The following is a 19,583-nucleotide window of genomic DNA, read 5'->3' on the forward strand; positions in this document are numbered from 1 at the left end:
ACAGGGAAGAATGATTTCTTATTCTGTTAGTTTCTTGCACCATGTTTGGCATACAGTGAATCAGATACTTGCTAAATGGGTAGTCTGTATTTGGGAAGGGTTGGGGGGTTGTTAATGACTGCTTTTATGACATAAAATTACAACAAAGGAAAAATGTACAATATATTTTGAGGAAATGTTTGCCATATGTTCTGTCAGTCATTTGGCATAAAACAGTTAACAAAATAAACACTTGGTAATCAAAAGTGGCTGTCAATCCCAGATACTAAGCAGATGAGTTAGCTGCATTCAGTGCACACCCCCAGTCTTCAAAGTACAGCTTCTCCATTTGCAATTTGTTATTTTGATTCCTTTTACGATTCTGTTAGTCTTTGTCAAACTACTAACCCTATCTCCCCCAAGTTGAGTGCTTTAGTTTTTGGATTCTTAAATATTTGATAACGTTCTCCTGTTTTTAATCATGAATGACATTCTGGTTGGACAGATAATTTTCTGGGTCACATACATGTTTTTCCCTTGGCATAAGACATTACTACATTGTCTTTCATCATTTAGTGTTTCTATGGAGAAGTCTGTTAGACCACTACCCCCCACCTTTATTTTATTTTATTTTAGTTTAGTTTAGTTTTATTTTATCATTAATCTTCAATTACATGAGGAACATGTTTATGCTTTTAGAATTCTTTTTGCTTAAAATTCAGCAGCTTTATCAGGATATAAGGATATGTGTCAGTTTTTATTGGTTCTTTAGTACTTTTTCCTGGTACATGTGGGTCCCCTTCTGTCTCCAGGATGAGCTCTTCAATCTCCAGGTTTATTTCAGGAAAGCTTTATTTTATTCTACTTGAGTGTCCTCCCTATTTTTTTTCACTTTTTCAGGACCTCAGTTTTACAAATGTTGGTTTCACCTTTACTGTCTGGAATCTTATATAAGCGCTCTCATTTCTGTTCTTTTGTCCCGTGTGCTTGGTGATATTTGGCATGTCTGTGTTGCAGTTGATGTTGCTCACAGCCCTGTTGATTTTTTCTGTTACTTCTAAGGTGGTATTTTCTTCTTGGGTGATTTTGTCTTTTCTCTATGCTCCTGTTATTATTCCAGCACCTCCCCCCCTTTTTTGTATCATCTTAGCTCTTATTTCATAAGAATTCATGTTCTCTTTTCTCTTTGAGATCACTATTTGTCTGAAAGGTTGGTTTCCTGTTATTTCTTTCAAAATATTTTCTTCACCTGTTTGTTATATACCCCCATTTTCTCTGCACAGGTTCTGTGTGGGTTGGTTTCTGTGTACTTGTCTTGAATAAAGATGAAAAAATACTATATGAGCAATGTGATTAGATTATCTTTGATCCATTCCTTATTCCCCTCGACATTCTTGTAATTGTTTCCTTAGAAGTTGGTGGCTTATAATCTGAGTCCAGTTCAGGGAAAGAAATGTGGGAGATGTCTATTAGGAGGAGAATGATATAATGGGAGTGTAGCAGTTCATTCTATTTTCTTTGAATTTCTACTGTATTTGATTAATTTTCTTCCCAGGGATCATGTATGGGGGTCCAGGCACAGGTTCAGACTGGCAGGTTTATACCTCTGATTCAGGTAGTTCTCTACTTAATTGGGCCCAAGAGGCCAATTTATTGGGCCAAGCAACCCTTTTCTGTTCCACATCTTCTGCCTGCCATGGTTTTCAAACAGTATCCTAACAGACTTTAGAGGAATTGGATGTTATTTTTCTGTACTTGTATATAGATTAGTCTCTTGAAACCATTTATCAGTACAGTTTATTGGTTTGTGACTATTCCCTTATTGGATTTGATTTAATTTCCTTCTTTTAAAAAAAAGTTTGTTAAGTTTTGTAGAGGGCAAGTAGAGAAACATATTCTCATGCTGTCATCTTCCTGAAAAAAAATCTGCTTTTAATGTAATTTTCATTATCAAATTTTTGTGCTGTTGAATGATTATTTGTTAAAATATATCATTCCAAATTAATGGCCTTTAAAATCGTTTTAGATACAGTCTTTTAAGACTACATTTTCATGATTCTTTTTAGTGTTAGATATTGCTAATTCCATTTTTATATGAACTGCGGATTTCAACACCTGGATAAAGGGTAAATAGGAAACAAACATTTCTCTGATGACATATGATGAAATATACTTGCAATGTGGAATATAATATTGCCATTAAAAATGATGATGAGTGAAGATACTCCTAGATATTAACTAGAATAATTCATGTACAAAGTAGTGGTATGATTCTATTTTAGGGTATCCTATGTATATGTAGAAAAATGCCTATGAGAATAGAATTATCTTACCTAATGTTTTTCTATAGCTTCTGATTATAATAGTAATACCTGTTTTTTATTTTAAATAATTAGGTTAACTGTTATTGCAATTTCAAAAAAAATGGTAAAAAAGAAAAAAAGACTCTTAATTATGAATGTCGTTTTTGGTATTAAAAGGTATTGCTTGGTGATAACATTCATTGTGTAATCACCCCTATTTGAAGTTAATCCTTTTCATGTTAAGGAAACATTTATTCTACAGTTAGTTGGTAATGACTTGTTAGAAGTCTGAATTCTATCAAATCTCTCTCTCTCTGTTAATAGCAAATTGTTAAAAAATTAGCCTTTAAGATTTATATTCATGCAAGTCTTTCAATATTCAATCCTGTGTATTCCTGGATTGAGGTGTATATATAGTTGTGAATCCCTTTAATTCTGTTACAGTTCTGTAGTCCTTATTTTCTTTGTCAGTCTTTTGCAGTTTCTTTTATGATTGAGGGTGTTTCTGAAACAGATTATGCACTACATGAATTACTTTTTCCTTGAAAATTTGAAACAGTTCCTAAATAAACCTATATAGGCTGAATTTGGTTAGAGCTGTGATTGGACAATGGAGGGTGGTAAGGAATGAAAAGATTGGGACCAGAGGGAGAGTGAAGAGATTGGTAATATTCTTTGTGCAAAAATGATATAACATTATCAGCAAAGATCTGTTGGCTCTTCTTCTCCCATAATCATTTTGAGCTTCTGTTTTTATTTTTAAAATATCTCATAGTGACATTTGTACCTGCCACTTAATGTGTATAAAATTTTGGTTTAGGCAATATGGAAATGTTTACTTTTCCCTTTAGTAGACAACCATTTCACAGTTGGAGAACACCTAGACTCGAGTCCAATATTAGATTAACAGTAGCTATATCCAAAACTGTGGCATGTCTCAACACAAAAGCAGGATGACTAAGCAGCAGAAACAGATGGAGTTTTAGAATAAGTGCTGTTTGGGTACATGTGTCTCTACCAAAAGATACACAAGAGCGATATTTAAAATATCTTATTTGTAAGAGAAAACTTATTTTTTCCTTGAGGTAACTCTGTTGCAATATGTCATAATTTTGGGAAAAGCACTTCCCAATTTATATTATATTGTACAGGTAATAGGGTAGAGGGTATACTAATTTTTTTTTGTTAATATGTATTAAGTTACATATTTTCAGTGGGTGTTTCAGGTAATGAGTGTTTTCATAGAACTTTTTTGCTGTGTCAAATTACTTACATTTAACAGGTGAAGTTTATATACCTTCCTATGACACTTAGGATTTGTTACCACTACCCAGCCTTCTGAGAACTAATCTCTGGAGATTATCTGTATCATTCCTTTTTAAGCAGTGTTATACAGAGCCTAGAGGTTCCAAGAATGTGACTGGGCTAGCTGATCCTAATTTCTCTTTTACCCACATTACAGTAAAAGTGGCTCCCATTTTAAGTATTGGGCTTCCATTTGTGCATTTCTGTTTTGGAGTCTAGTGATTGACCCAGGGACTGTAGTTAAAAGGATTATAGCCATGACATAATAGGCAAAGTCCCTGTGCTTGGGGAGTTTCTTTCCTAGTGGACGAGACAAAATAAAGTAGACAAACAGGATAATTTCTTGTTATGATTTGTGCTATAAAGGAAATGGTGATTTAATGGTAATGTCAGGCAGGGGGAGGTGGTCAAGGGAAGGCTTTTTTAGGGTGTTACTTGTGAATTGACAACTGAAGGATGGACAGCCAGCCATGTAAGAATTCTGGGCCCTGAAGTTGGGGAAAAATATTAGACAACTATTTCTCTAGAAAGAATTCCTTTCTTTAGTCTGTTGTGTTATGCTTAAGGGTACATAGTCTGATTTTTCATGGGGCACCCAGTACTGTTCAAAAGCATTAAAAAAAAGAAAAAATACTCAGTGCAAAAATCAGGCTCTTATTTATTTCGAGAGTTCCTTGTCCAGAAGATAAAATCTTTTTTTCCCCTTAGTTTGGTTTCCAAGGCCCTTTAATAGTCTTTGGCTTAACTTAGCTTTACCTCTTTCTTCTCATGTACAGGAACCTCATGTTCCTGTTAGGCTAATTTTGCTTATTGCCCTCTGAACCCCTGTCACCTTGTGCTTTCCTACTTCTGTGCCATTGCTCATACTGTTTGCCTTGACTGAAGCTTATTCTCCAGTGTTCCCAGTTAAATCTCTTTGGGTGTTAGATGATCTTTGTAGTTTTAGTATCAGTGCAATGGAGAGTTTAAGTGTGTGAGACATAAGAGGGCATAGAATGTACTTGATTCCTTTGTGTTTACTTTTCACCCATTCTCAGATTGAGGAGTACCGTGAGACTTTCAAGGTGGAAATCAGCTACCTCTTGCTTAGTTGATTGGAGTTGGGAGGAAAAATTACTTGGAGAGACCTACCAGCATGCTAAGAACTGTTTCTTTCCTTGTTTTGCTGTACTGTGTTTCTAAAGGCCACAGCTTGGGGAAGGATAATACTAAGTTTTTCAACTGTAATGCTCTTAATCAACTCACCTTTCAGAATCTTATAACTTGATAAATTTTCCTAAAGCAGCTTCTGTTATTTCTCATACTAACCTATGTTTTTTTTTTTCCCAAAGGAATGCTTTTCTTAGATTAGCCACTTAGATAATTTAAAAACAAGAAAACATTGGGGACAATGTGAGATGTAGTCTAATGACACTGCATAAAAAGAACTATTACAGATAGGTATGTGATATTAGAAGGTGCATGTTTTAGATTGGGAAGGTGTTACAGAGGGCTTTTCTAATGATGTGGCATTTAAGCTGAGACCTGAAGGATGCCCAAGGAATAGGCAGGCAAAGAGTGGAAGATAGATGTGAGGAAGTAAATATATGAATGATCTAGGGTGGGAAAGGACTAGGCATATGTTCGAAGAAGTGAAGGAGGCCAGTATAACTAAAGTGTGGTGAGCAAGCTGGTGGGTGCTACCAGATGCAGCCGGAAGGTTAAATGGGGCCAGAGGAATTTAAATGGCTTCCCACTGTACTCATTAAAATTCAGACCATATGTCATGATCTGAGGTACATGTTTAAAAGATTGCTTTGACTCTTTTGTAGAGAAATGGAGATGAGAATGACCATGGTTCAGCAGTTAGAATATTTTGGAGTCAGTAAGAATGAGGAGATCCTCACTCCAGATTAATCTAGGTAGTCCTGTAATGCTGTTTGTTCTGTGTTGTACTGAATGACGTGCCTTGAGATGGCTGAAGAGTTGAGCCATGTGTTGATAATTTTCCTAATAAGCAAATAGAAGTATGATCCCACACACTGTCAACCAGTCAGTACCGTATTTGATATGATGTTAGATGACCTCCTCATTTTTATTTAGTAAGGCATAGGCAAAAATCTGGACTGAAGGCCAAATTGCCTAACTGAGTGACTGCTTTTTTCACTAGATTACTGCTTCTCAATTTGGTTAGACCCAAATTTCTCACCCTTTAAAAAATATTTTAAATGGCATTTTAAAAAATTGAGATATAATTCATATACCAGCCAAGTAATACCTTCCCCGAAGCCTCAACACAAAAACCCCATTCCAGTTAGTAGTCACTTGCCCATTTCTGCCCCTCCCTGCTGACTCCCCAACCACTGATCTACTTTGTGTCTTGATAGATTTTCCTATTGTGGATATTAATATCAATGGGTTTTATAATATGTAGTCTTTTTTGACTAGCTTCTTTAACTTAGTATAATGTTTTCAAGGTCATCCATGTTGTATCATGTATGAGTACTAATTCCTTTTTTTCCAGCATAGTTTCTTAAATAATTCTCAGATCCTTTAAAGTACATTGTGAGTTTTCTGTAAGAAAATATTATATACAACTTTTTCCAGATTTACATGGCCATGCAACTTTTTTTTAATTCAAAGCGTTTCATAGGATTCAAGTGTGAGAAATGAAGTACAGAATTCCAATTTAGATAAGTCAAAATCACATGTAATGTGTGGTAAGACTTTTTTTTTTTGTTAACAGTTTTATTGATGTGTAATTCACCTATCATACAGTTCACCCCTTTAAATTGCACAGTTCATATTTTACTTTTGCCTGTTTTTTTTTTATTAAGGTATTGTTGATACACATTCTTATGAAGGTTACACATGGAAAACAATGTGGTTACTACATTCACCCATTGTATTACTATTATTGAGTCCTCCCATGCCCCATTGTAGTCACTGTCCATCAGTGTAGTAAGATAGCACAGCCACTAATTGTCTTCTCTGTGATACACTGTCTTCCCCATAACCCCCCGCCACACCATGTTTACTGATTATAATACCCCTCACCCCTCTTTCGTAACCGCTATCACTTGGAGTCTGTGAGTCTGCTGCTCTTTTGTTCCTTCAGTTGTGAACTGTGGTTATACTCCACAAATGAGGAAATGTCTTTCTCTGTCTTACTTATTTCACTGAGCATAATACCCTCTAGTTCCATCCATGTTGCAAATGGTAGGATTTGTTTCTTTCTTATGGCTGAATAGTATTCCATTGTGTATATGTACCACTTCTTTATCCATTCATCTACTGATGAACACTTAGGTTGTTTCCATTTCTTGGCTATTGTAAATAGTGCTGTGATAAACATAGGGGTGCATATGTCTTTTTCAAACTGGGCTGCTGCATTCTTAGGGTAAATTCCTAGAAGTGGAATTCCTGGGTCAAATGGTATTTCTATTTTGAGCTTTCTGAGGAACCTCCATACTTCTTTCCACAAAGGTTGAACTAATTTACATTCCCACTAGCAGTGTAGGAGGGTTCCCCTTTTCTCCACATCCTCACCAACATTTGTTGTTGTTTGTCTTTTGAATGTTGACCATCCTAACTGGTGCGAGGTGGTATCTCAGTGTAGTTTTAATTTGCGTTTCTCTGATGATTAGCGATGTGGAGCATCTTTTCATGTGCCTTTTGGCCATCTGAATTTCTTCTTTGGAGAGTGTCTTATTCATATCTTCTGCCGATTTTTTAATTGGGTTATTTGCATTTTGTGTGTTGAGGTGCATCAGCTCTTTGTATATTTTGGATGTCAACCCCTTATTGGATATGTCATTTATGAATATATTCTCCCATACTGTAGGATGCCTTTTTGTTCTAGTGATGGTGTCCTTTGCTGTACAGAAGCTTTTTAGTTTGATATAGTCCCACTTGTTCACTTTTGCTTTTGTTTCCCTTGCCCAGGGAGATATGTTCATGAAGAAGTTGCTCATGTTTATATTCAAGAGGTTTTTGCCTATGTTTTCTTCTAAGAGTTCTATGGTTTCATGACTTGTATGCAGGTCTTTGATCTGTTTTGAGCTTACTTTTGTGTATGGGGTTAGACAACAATCCAGTTTCATTCTCTTACATGTAGCTGTCCGGTTTTGCGAACACCAGTTGTTGAAGAGGTTGTCATTTCCTCATTGTATGTCCATGGCTTTTTTTTTTTTTTTTGGTATCATTAATCTACAATTACATGAGGAACGTTATGTTTACTAGATTCCCCCATCACCAAGTCCTCCACATACCCCATTACAGTCACTGTCCATCAGCGTAGTAAGATGCTGTAGAATCACTAGTTGTCTTCTGTGTGTTGTACAGCCCTCCCCGTGCCACCCCACATTATACATGCTAATCATAATGCCCCCTTTCTTCCCCCCCACCCCCCTTATCCCTCCCTTCCCACCCATCCTCCCCAGTCCCTTTCCCTTTGGTAACTGTTAGTCCATTCTTAGGTTCTGTGAGTCTGCTGCTGTTTTGCTCCTTCAGTTTTTTCTTTGTTCTTATACTCCACAGATGTCCGTGGCTTTTTTATCATATATTAATTGGTATATGCTTGGGTTTATATCCAGGCTCTCTAATCTGTTCCATTGGTCTATGGGTCTGTTCTTGTGCCAGTACAAAATTGATTTGATTACTGTGGCTTTGTAGTAGAGCTTGAAGTTTGGGAGCATAATCCCCCCCAGCTTTATTCTTCCTTCTCAGGATTGCTTTGGCTCTTAGGGGTCTTGTGTAGTATAGTTCCATATGAATTTGAGAAGTTTTTGCTCTAGTTTGTTGAAGAATGCTGTTGGTATTTTGATAGGGATTGCATTGAATCTGTAGATTGCTTTAGGAAGGATGGCCATTTTGACAATATTAGTAATTCCTTCTATCCATGAGCACGGGATGTGTTTCCACTTATTGGTATCTTAATTTCTCTCATGAATGTCTTGCAGTTTTCAGGGTATAGGTCTTTTACTTCCTTGGTTAGTTTTATTCCTAGGTATTTTATTCTTTTTGATGCAATTGTGAATGGAATTGTTTTCCTGACAACTGTTTCTGCTAGTTCATCATTAGTGTATAGAAATGCAACATATTTGTAGTTTAGCACAGAGAGACAAGTAGTGACTCTATAGCATCTTACTATGCTGATGGACAGTGACTATAATACAGGGGTATGTGGTGGGGACTTGATAATGGGGGGAATTTGGTAACCACAGTGTGGCTCATGTAATTGTATATTAATGATACCAAAAGAAAAAGAAAAAGAAATGCAACACATTTCTGTGTAGTAATTTTGTATCCTGCAACTTTGCTGAACTCAGATATTAGATCTGGTAGTTTGGAGTGGATTCTTTAGGATTTTTTTATGTATAATACCATGTCATCTGCAAACAGTGACAGTTTAACTTCTTCCTTAGCAATCTGGACGCCTTTCATTTCTGTGTGTTGTCTCATTGCCATGGCTAGGACCTCCAGTACTATGTTGAATAGAAGTGGGTAACGTCGGCATCCTTGTCTTGTTCCTGATCTTAAAGGAAAAGTTTTCAGCCTCTCACTGTTAAGTATGGTGTTGGCTGTGGCTTTGTCATATATGGCCTTTATTATGTTGAGATATTGCCCTCTGTACCTGTTTTGTTGAGTTTTTATCATGAATGGATGTTGAATTCTGTTGAATGCTTTTTCAGCATCTATGGAGATTATCATACGGTTTTTGTCCTTTTTGTTGATGTGGTGGATGATGTTCATGGGTTTTCTAATATTATACCATCCTTACATCCCTGGAATAAATCCTGGATGGTCTTTTTGATGTATTTTTGAATTCAGTTTGCTTATATTTTGTTGAGTATTTTTGCATCTTTGTTCATTCAGGCATATTGGTGTGTAATTTTCTTTTTTTGTGGTGTCTTCTGGTTTTAGTATTAGAGTGATGCTGACCTCATAGAATGAGTTTGGAAGTATTCCCTCCTCTTCTGCTTTTTGGAGAACTTTAAGGAGGGTGGGTATTAGGTCTTCACTAAATGTTTGATAAAATTCAGTGGTGAAGCCATCTGGACCAGACATTTTGTTCTTAGGTAGTTTTTTGTTCTTAAGTAGTTTTTTAATTACCAATTCAGTTTTGTTGCTGGTAATCGTTGTGTTCAGATTTTCTGTTTCTTCCTGGGTCAGCTTTGGAAGGTTGTATTTTTCTAGAAAGTTGTCTATTTCTTCTAGGTTATCCAGTTTGTTAGCATATAATTTTTCATAGTATTATCTAATAATTCTTTGTATTTCTGTGGTGTCAGTAGTGATTTTTCCTTTCTCATTTCTGATTCTGTTTTTGTGTGTAGACTCTTTTTCTTGGTTAGTCTGGCTAGGGGTTTATATATTTTGTTAAATTTTCTCAAAGAACCAGCTCCTGCTTTCATTGATTCTTTCTATTGTTTTATTCTTCTTGATTTTATTTATTTCTGCTGTAATCTTTATTATGTCCCTCCTTCTGACTTTGGGCTTCATTTGTTCTTCTTTTTCTAGTTTTGTTAATTGTGAGTATAGACTGTTCATATGGGATTGTTCTTCTTTCCTGAGGTAGGTCTGTATTGCAATATACTTCCCTCTTAACATGGCCTTCGTTGCATCCCACGGATTTTGTAGTGTTGAATTATTGTCGTTTGTCTCCCTGTATTGCTTGATGTCTGTTTTTATTGGTCATTGATCCATCGACTTATAAGGAGCATGTTGTTAAGCCTCCATGTGTTTGTGGACTTTTTCATTTTCTTTGTGTAATATATTTATAGTTTCATACCTTTGTGGTCTCAGAAACTGGTTAGTACAGTTTGACTCTTTTTTATTTTACTGAGGGTCTTTTTGTGGCCTAATGTATGATTTATTCTTGAAAATGTTCCATGTGCACTTGAGAAGAAATGTGTATCCTGCTACTTTTGGGTGGAGAGTTCTGTAGATGTCTGTTAGGTCCATCTGTTCTCTTGTTGTTCAGTGCCTCTGTGCCTTATTATTTTCTGTCTGGTGGATCTGTCCTTTGGAGTGAGTGAAGTTTTGAAGTCTCCTAGAATGAATGCGTTGCATTCTATTTCCCCTTTTAATTCTGTTAGTAGTTGTTTCACATATGTGGGTGCTCCTGTGTTGGGTGCATAGATATTTATAATGCTTATGTCCTCTTGTTGGATTGACCCCTTTATCATTATGTAATGTCCTTCTTTGTCTGTTGTGACTTTCTTTGTTTTGAAGTCTATTTTGCCTGATACAAGTACTGCAACTCGTGCTTTTTTCTCTCTATTATTTGCATGAAATATCTTTTTCCATCCCTTCACTTTTAGTCTGTGTATGTCTTTGGGTTTAAAGTGAGTCTTTTGTAGGCAGTATATAGATGGGTCTTGTTTTTTTATCCATTCAGTTCCTGTATCTTTTGATTGGTGCATTCAGACCGTTTACATTCAGGGTGATTATCTGTAGGTATGTAGTTATTGCCTTTGCAGGCATCAGATGTGGTTACCAAAGGTTGGAGGGTAACTTCCTTACCATCTAACAGTCTAATTTAACTCAGTGTGTTATTACAAACACAATGTAAAGGGTTTTTTTTCCCACTCCTTTTTCTTCCTCCTCCATTCTTTGTGTATTAGGTATCATATTCTGTACTCTGTTTATCCCTTGACTGACTTTGGGGGTTGTTGATTTGATTTTGCATTTGCTCAGTAATCAAGTGTTCTGCTTTCTTTACTGTGGTTTCATTTCCTCTTGTGACAGCTCTTTAGCCTTAGGAACACTTCCATCTACAGCATCCCCTCCAAAATACACTGTAGAGGTGGTTTGTGCGAGGTAAATTCTCTCAGCTTTTGCTTATCTGGAAATTGTTTAATCCCTCCTTCAAATTTAAATGGTAATCTTACCAGGTAGAGTATTCTTGTTTTGAGGCCCTTCTTCATTGCATTAAATATATCATGCCATTCCCTTCTGTCCTGTAAGGTTTCTGCTGAGAAGTCTGATGATAGCCTGATGGGTTTTCCTTTGTATGTAATCTTTTTTCTCTCTCTTGGCTGCCTTTAAAAGTTTGTCCTTATCCTTGATCTTTGCCATTTTAATAATTAAATGTCTTGGTATTGTCTTCTTTGGGTCCCTTGTCTTGGGATATCTGTGCACCTCCAGCAGATTGAGGAATTTTTCAGCAATTACATCCTCAAAGACACTTTCTATTCCTTTTTGTCTCTCTTCTTCTGGTACCCCATAATACAAATATTGTTCTGTTTGGACTGGTCACACGGTTCAATATTCTTTCATTCCTAGAGATCCTTTTTTCTGTCTGTGCCTCAGCTCCTTTGTATTCTTCTCTAATTTCCAATCCTTTTACTGTCTTTCCTACTTCATCTAATCTGCTTTTAAATCCCTCCATTGTATGTTTCATTTCTGATATTTTTTTCCTTAATGATCAAATCTCACTCCTGAATTCTTCCCTGAATTCTTAAATATTTTTCTGTAGTTCCAGGAGCATGTTTATGATTTTTATTTTGAAATCTCTTTCAGGAAGATTGATGAGTTTTGTTTCACTTGGCCCTTTTTCTGGTGTTTGTGGGATTTTGGTTTTAACCAGCTTCCTTTGACATTTCATATTTCTATGTGGTGCTCTCTTGTGCCCAGAAGCTCTACTCTCTGGAGCTGCTCCGCCCCATGCACCATGTCGGGGGTCACAGGGGAGCGGTGCTGGTGCCTTGGGGGAGTTAAGAACTGTTTTCTCCTTCCCAGCTGCCATGTCTATCTCCACTGCCAGAACCAGTGGGTTGAGCGTGTAGGTGTAAGCCTCTATGCTTTGTGTTTATGGCTGCATTAGGTGGGGCCTCCTTATGGCTAGCCTGATGCCAGGGAACTGGCTGCTAGGGTGGGGGAAGGGCTTGGGTCCCCGCCAGATCAAAGCTTTGGTCCATTACCCTGTTCTGTGAGGTCTGTTGTTTTCTCCAGGTGTATGCAGTCCGGCGCAGCCTTTCCTGTTGCTCTTTCAGGCTTAGTTGTATTAACTATATTTTCCTAATATATGTGGTTTTGGGAGGGATGTTTGTCTCACCTCTAGTGCCACCATCTTTGATCCTTCTCTCTTACTGATTTTTAATATAGACACAGTTGTGTAACCAGCACCATCAATTTAAGGATATTTTCATCACCCAAAAAGAAACCCTGTAGGTCTTAAGTCTGCTCTGCTAACCTTGTGTGGCTCCCTCTCTGTGGCAAGTTGCATTTTTTTCTTCTGTCCACTTTAGCTTTATAGCCTCAATGCTCAGAATTTTACTTTCATGTTCTCCGTCCCAGCAAGCTGCATTTCTGTCATAATGTTTTCTACATTTCTGATAACCCTTGAAGCAATCCTCAACCCTGCTAATCTGCTTCCCTGTGCTTTTCAAGTTTTTGTTAGTGCTCTGGTTATATTAAATAATTTTGAGCGATTTGCTCTTACTCTGTTTTTACCATAAGACTTATTTTTAGTGTGCAGTTTTGCAGAATTCAAGGTTTTCTTAAAAAACATGTTAATGGCAGAAATACCTGTTACAGGTATATGGCTTTCTTAGTGAAATACCCTCATTTCTAAACAGATGTGGTCTCTGGTTTTGGAGTGATGAAATAGAACCAAGACCATGGATGGCAGTACTAAACTACATTTAGAATAAAGTGTATCCCAGATCCTGACCAAAGCCATCTTGAGTGTGCTGATGAAAAATTCAGGTCTTGGGGTCCTATCCTATATACTGTGAATCAGAATCTTTTTGAGGGTCAACCTTGAAAGCTGTAGTTTTTAATTACTGGGGTTTGAGAGCTACTACTGAATTTTATTCAGTCATAGCTATTAATCTGCTTTTATTAGTTTGAAAAGCAGTTTAGAGAAGAATGTCCTTGAGACCTTTCATTTAGTATTATAGATAAGCCTTAGCTGCTCCTTCCAGTTTTTGTAGAGGGCATTAAGACTTAATTTCTAAGTCTGAGAATCTGGTAGTGGATTGTAGTTGTCATGTTCTGATTAAGGATTTTGCCCCTGAGTAGAGTGAAAACTGTTGTTTCATATTTGAAAAGCTGATTGCATTTCCCAGCCTTTTTTGATCATAAAGAATTGTATATACTTACCATTTTCCCTTTAATATCCAAGTACCCTTCTCAGGGCAGTCTAATTATTCAGTGCCCATTTCTTGCTGAGTCAGGTGTGGTTTTACTGCATTTTTTTTTTGCCCTGTTTCCCAAAATACTCTCTTAGGGTTCCATATTTCTCAGACCCTCCCCACTCTTAAGATCTAGCTTCTGGAGTTTCAGAGGATGCCAAGTAGAGATTATTCTGCCTTTTAAATATGGAAGATTCTGTGGGAAGGTCAGTATCTTGCAATGTTCTATTACATTAACTCCTTGAATTGACACTGTCTGATCCAGAAGTGAGCAGACTTTTTGTTAAAAGGCCAGATAATACATATTTTACTTCTGGAGGCCACATAGTTTTGTGACAGTTGTGAGAACAGATGTAGCTGTAGATAGTACTTAAATGATTGACTGCACCTGTGTTCTGTGTTCTGATAAAAACTTACTAATAAAAACACTCAGCAGGTTGTATTTCCCAACCTTTGGATTCTAGTCTGATACTAGCATCCAGTCATGTTGTTACTTCTCCATTTCTGCCTTTGGTTAAGTACTGGATGGGAGAACTTGTTCACCCTTTAGGTCCTTCAAGTTGCAGGCATAAACATAGAACTCCATTGTCCACCCCATCAAAAAAAGAAAACTCATTTTCAAGGGATTTTTATCATTTTTCTTTGAAAAATTTTTCTTGAAATCTTAGAATCATTCATCAGTTCTCATTTTAATTTCTTAAGGTTGGTTTAAATATGTATCATTTTAAATCAGTTTTATCCCACTTATCCACAAATGCTACTTTTCTCAAGGAGATATTTTCCTTAAAATAGTGAGCCTTTTTCTTGGTAATGTACAAAGAGCGTAAAGGGCCTTGAATCATACAAACAGCTTTTGCTTCCATTACTTTGTTGGGCCAAACATCATTCATGAGACTTTCACCAGCGTGTGTATTTCGTGCACTTGAGTAGTCACTGAATTTAGCATTAAAATTCTGAGTTAAAGTTTCATGCTTGGTTCTGCTCTTTGTAGGCAAACCAGTATGTTACCATTTGCAAATCACTTGTTCTTTCTCTCAGCCTTAGAGTCTACTACCAGTTAAAAAAAAAACTTGTGTTCTTATTATAATATAAATGCTTTGTGGGGTAGGATACAAAAATTCATGTGAATTTGTAAGATAAAATAGATTTCAAAGATGTTTTTTGTTATAGCACTTGCTGTGCAGGTATGGCTCTTGAAAATCATAATCACCATCATCACAATGCTGATCCTGGGGAGAGAGTCTGTAATCACAATTATATGTCTGTGTATTACCTGAGTTTGGAAAGAACTGCATGGAGAAATTAAAAGGCTCATATGAGATATACCCCCAAAATGCTTTAGAAGATAATATAAATTGTAGCTTTTCTTAGATGCTTATGAGAGTTTTAACTTCTTGTAGTCATGTTATTCAGGGGGCAAATCTATCCTGCTTTCAGTTCTTAAGTGCATCCTTCTGGCTGGAATCTAAAAATCTATTGCCTACCGTTCCATACCATTCTTGCTTTTTTTTTTTTTAATTGAAGAATAGTTGACATACAATATGATAATAGTTTCAGGTGTACACAGTAGTGATTCAGTAATTGAATACATTACAAAATGCTCACCACGATAAGTGTAGTTACCATCTGTCACCATACAAAAATTATTGCAATATTTTTGACTGCTCTCTGTGTTGTGTTTTTCATCCCCATGACTTAATTTATAATTGAAAGTTTGTGCTTCTTTATCCACTTCACATCTTTTACCCATCCCTTTCTCCCATGGCAACCATCAGTTCTCTGTATTTATGGATCTCTTGCAATTTTGTTTGTTCATTTGTTTTGGTTTTTAGATTGCACATCAAAGTGAAGTCATATGTTGTTCTTTCTCTGTCTTTTTTCACTTGGCATAATACCCGTGAGGTCCATCCATGTTGCAAATGGCAAGGTTTCATATTTTATATGGCTGAGTAGTATTCTATTGTGTGTGTTGAATATTCTACCTTTATTCATTCATCTGTCAGTGGATACTAGTCTGCCTCCATATCTTAGCTATTGTAAATACTGCTGCAATAAACATAGAAATGCATATATCTTTCTGAATTAGTGTTTTTGTTTTTTTTGGTTAAATACCCAGAATAACTGGGTCTTATTTTGAGGAACCGCCAAACTTTTTCCATAGTGGCTACACCATTTTACATTCCCACCAACAATGCATGAAAGTAAAAGGTTCCTTTTTCTCCACATCGTCACCAACACCCGTTACTTCTTTTTGTTACTAGCCCTTCTAACTGATGTGAGGTGTGATATCTTACTGTGGTTTTGATTCACATTTCCCTGGTTTGTGAATAGGATTTTTCCAGAGAAGACCTCCAGATGTCTGTAGACATGAGAAAAGATGCTCAAATACCGCTAATTATCAAGGAAATGTAAATCAATCCCATGGTTTCTATAAAACCCCTTTTACTTAGTTTTGAATCCATTTAAGAATCTGTCCGTTTATTTAGTTCTTTACCAAAATATCTGTATCTTAGTCTTGTTTCTCTGTTCCTTAAGTTTTCAGCGGTTACTTTTGCTAAGTGATCTAAATTAATCTATTTCATGCAGTGTGGAATTGGTTCCTACTCAAAAAGCTCCTGTGTCTGCAAATGACATTTCTCTTAAGAGCTGATTCAGTTTTTTCCTAACTCTAAAGTCTTAGGCTAGTATATCTTGATGTATATGCTTTTTAATTATTATGTTATGTCCTCTTAAAACACATATACTAGACCTAACAGCTAGTGGACAATGTCTGTCAGGTTGGTGGAAGACATAGCATTTCTTCAGAGATAAGAGCTTAATTGGGTGCTTTTCAGTTTTTGAATTTTCATTGATATTAAGAACAACACTAAAGTAGGTAAATTCCTGGATCTTAACATCAGTAAACCTTATTCATACCTTAAGGTTATAGAGTACCTATCATGTCTTTTAACAAATCTTTATTGTGATACTTTTATTTTACAATCTTGCTCAAGATTGTTTTCAAATAAATGTCAGGGCATCTAACCCAGGCTTCTTAATGGATTATTCTGGTTCATTTCAGTCAAGAAGATTGGACTTCTTTCTGTTATTGTCAACATGCTTATGGAAATTTCCATAGATACCTCAATTCTGCGAGTAGTATATGAATATGGTATTCTAGTAGTCCATATTACTAGTTTGTTTCCTATTTGTTTTCAGCTGTAAACCTGATTTTTTGAGAAATTTTTATGAGTTACATCTGAAAAGAATAAATTTCAACAGATAAAAAAATTTCTTACAGACTTGGAGTAGTGATTTTTCTTTGTAACTCTGTGTGCTGGGGACCTCACACCCCCTCCAAGTTTGGGATTCTCTAAGAGGACCCACAGGACCCAATATATAGTCAATATGGCTATGACTTATTACCGCAAAAGGATATGAAACATAATTAGCAAAGGGAAAGGAATATGGAGCAGAATGGAGAAAACCAGGTGCAAGCTTCCAAAAGCCTCCCAGTAGAGTTACACGAGATACACTTAAATTCCTCCAGCAGTGAATTGTGATGCCACTTGTGAAATGTGTCTACCAGGGAAGCTTATTAGAGATTTACTACCCAAGGTTTTTATTGGATTTGGCTTGTTATATAGGCACCTCTGCCTAGAACATACCAAAAGTCTGGATTCCCAGTGGAAATGCAGGTGTTGAACATAAACCATACTGTCTTCACAAACAGCTTAGGCAATTGTCAGTTATTGTTGCAGCCACTCTCCTGAAATCCAGGTTCCTTTATGCCAGCCAAGGGCCAGCTGTGCAAGCAGGCCTTTCTAAGGATAGCAATCTTAGGGTATACCTTGTTCACTTTTCTGCACACTGATCTTATTTATTCTTCGCTGATTGCCTCTTGAAACGTTTATTAAATAATTTGTTGCCTGGTATATTTTAAAAAGTTGAGGGTGTTTTATAGAAAGACATAACATACAGCAAGATCAAATTAAAAACAAGTAGGTGAAACCATCAGGCATCTTAAGGAGCAGCTTTTTGGGAAATTTCCTCTTTTTGTACCACCTACCTAGTGTTGGGTACTTAAGTAAGTCCTTTGACTTTGTCAGGTCACTAGCTTTATTGGGTCTTGGAATCTGCTGTTAGCTTCCCTAATAAGCCGGCCTGTATTCAAGGTTAAACCTTGGTCACTGCCTTTTGAAGGTCACCATCTGAAGAGTCAGATACTTCATCCTGAGCTCATAATGCTTGTCCCTTACCTTTTCCCTCTGATGGAAGAGATGTCCGGATCTACTTTTGAATTCCTAGTTCAGTGTTAATCTGTTGACCATTTCCTCTTGGAAATCTAAAACCTTACAGTCATCTTCTGTCTATCCCAATTCACCTTTCTCATCCATTTAGTTTTTCCTGTTAATTGAAATAGTTAATTCTTACTCATTTCTAAATATAACAACTCTGGTTCCGGCTGCTAATTCCTGGACTGCTTGACCATTTAAATTGTTCTTCACATTTGAATTTTTTTGTTCATTATAGTATAGCCTCTGTACATTGCCAGCTCAGCAAAAAAAAAAAAAAAAGTTGAATTATGTTACCTTATTGCTGAAAAATATGTGGATTAAAATTGAAATCCCAACAATTAGACTTTGGTGGTGAACCTTTCTGTATCATTAGTGTTTTTGCAAGTCTGGGTTTTTATACATTGGCTTTTCTTAAGACAATAAAAACTATTATCCCTGATGGCTTAGCCATGTAGATTATTCATAAAACTATGAGTTATTTTTAAGCAATTGTTAGTTAGAGTTGGTGCTATTATTAGGCGACCTGGTGGTATCTTCTTAAATGAGACTTAACTTTGAAAATTTGATACTGTTTTAATTGAAAAATTGGCAAAACTCTTGAAAAGCAAGTTGTGGAAACTAAGACATTGAAAAATTATTATAAGAACATACTGGATGATTGTGACTTATAGTTAGTTCTATCTCAGTGGAATTCTTGTGCCTTTTTTATGTTGTTTCTGTCTTTCCCTAATAACTGAATTCTAAAACCATATACAAGTTGCTAAAAATGGTAATAGATGAGGTTTTGCCCATTTAATTATAAATAACATTGTTCATAGGATGTCAGCCATGCAGTGTATGTGCTTTAAGCCACATCTTTAGTAGGCCCTCAGATACTTTATATATGAGAAGTATGAATATGTATAGATTTCTGATGCTTATGTAAATTGATGATTTAGGAACGTACAATGGTCTGTAGTATCTTAGAAAACAGTTTAAATTAAACATGAAATACAACTTACAATTCACTTTGCTTTCTATATTTTTTTAAGGGACCAGTTACTCTCCACAAGAAAATTCACACAATCACAGTGCTCTTCATAGTTCAAATTCACATTCTTCTAATCCAAGCAATAATCCAAGCAAAACTTCAGATGCAGTAAGTATATAGACATGCCCCCCTCCTTTTTTTTCAATTTTAAAATTGTAATCACAGTTGACCTTTTCTTAATGTATTTGAACTAATGAGCTAAATTTATTAGTAGAGGTGAGGATAGTCAGAAGATATCATCTGGTATTATTTAATTAGCATTCTTGTACAGAGCAGATTTTTACCATGGTAATATCTGAGATTTAAACAACTTTAAATTGTGAAACTTCTATGGTTATTTAAAGTCATTTAACTTGAGCTTGCTCTCTTTCCATAAACTTCTTATAGTTGTATATATTTATTGAGTATCTTTTGTGTGTTATACACTCTATCAGACACTGATGGTGTAAAGGTCCCTTAAGGCATGAAACCCTCTGAGGAATTTTAGGTATTTCTAAAATGAAGTAACTGCTGAAGTAACTTATTAACTCAGTTTGAATTTTTTAAAGTCAAGATTTAAATTAAAGTTCTG

The 19,583-nt window shown here is 36.1% G+C and overlaps 1 protein-coding gene across 8 annotated transcripts in view; it reads left to right on the forward strand.

Annotated features, from left to right (window-relative positions):
• WAC (WW domain containing adaptor with coiled-coil) overlaps positions 1-19,583 on the forward strand; it is a 96,465-nt gene that overhangs the window by 27,547 nt on the left and 49,335 nt on the right. For all 8 annotated transcript variants that reach the window (XR_008996396.1, XM_036912268.2, XM_036912266.2 and 5 more), the window contains one exon: positions 19,014-19,120. Coding sequence is in view for 7 of the 8 variants with exons in the window: in XM_036912268.2 (XP_036768163.1) it covers positions 19,014-19,120 (107 nt within the window). In the remaining variant the exon portion in view is untranslated. The remainder of the gene's footprint in view (positions 1-19,013; positions 19,121-19,583) is intronic.

Source organism: Manis pentadactyla, chromosome 3 (genome assembly GCF_030020395.1).
Source record: "Manis pentadactyla isolate mManPen7 chromosome 3, mManPen7.hap1, whole genome shotgun sequence".
Classification (NCBI taxonomy): domain Eukaryota; kingdom Metazoa; phylum Chordata; class Mammalia; order Pholidota; family Manidae; genus Manis; species Manis pentadactyla.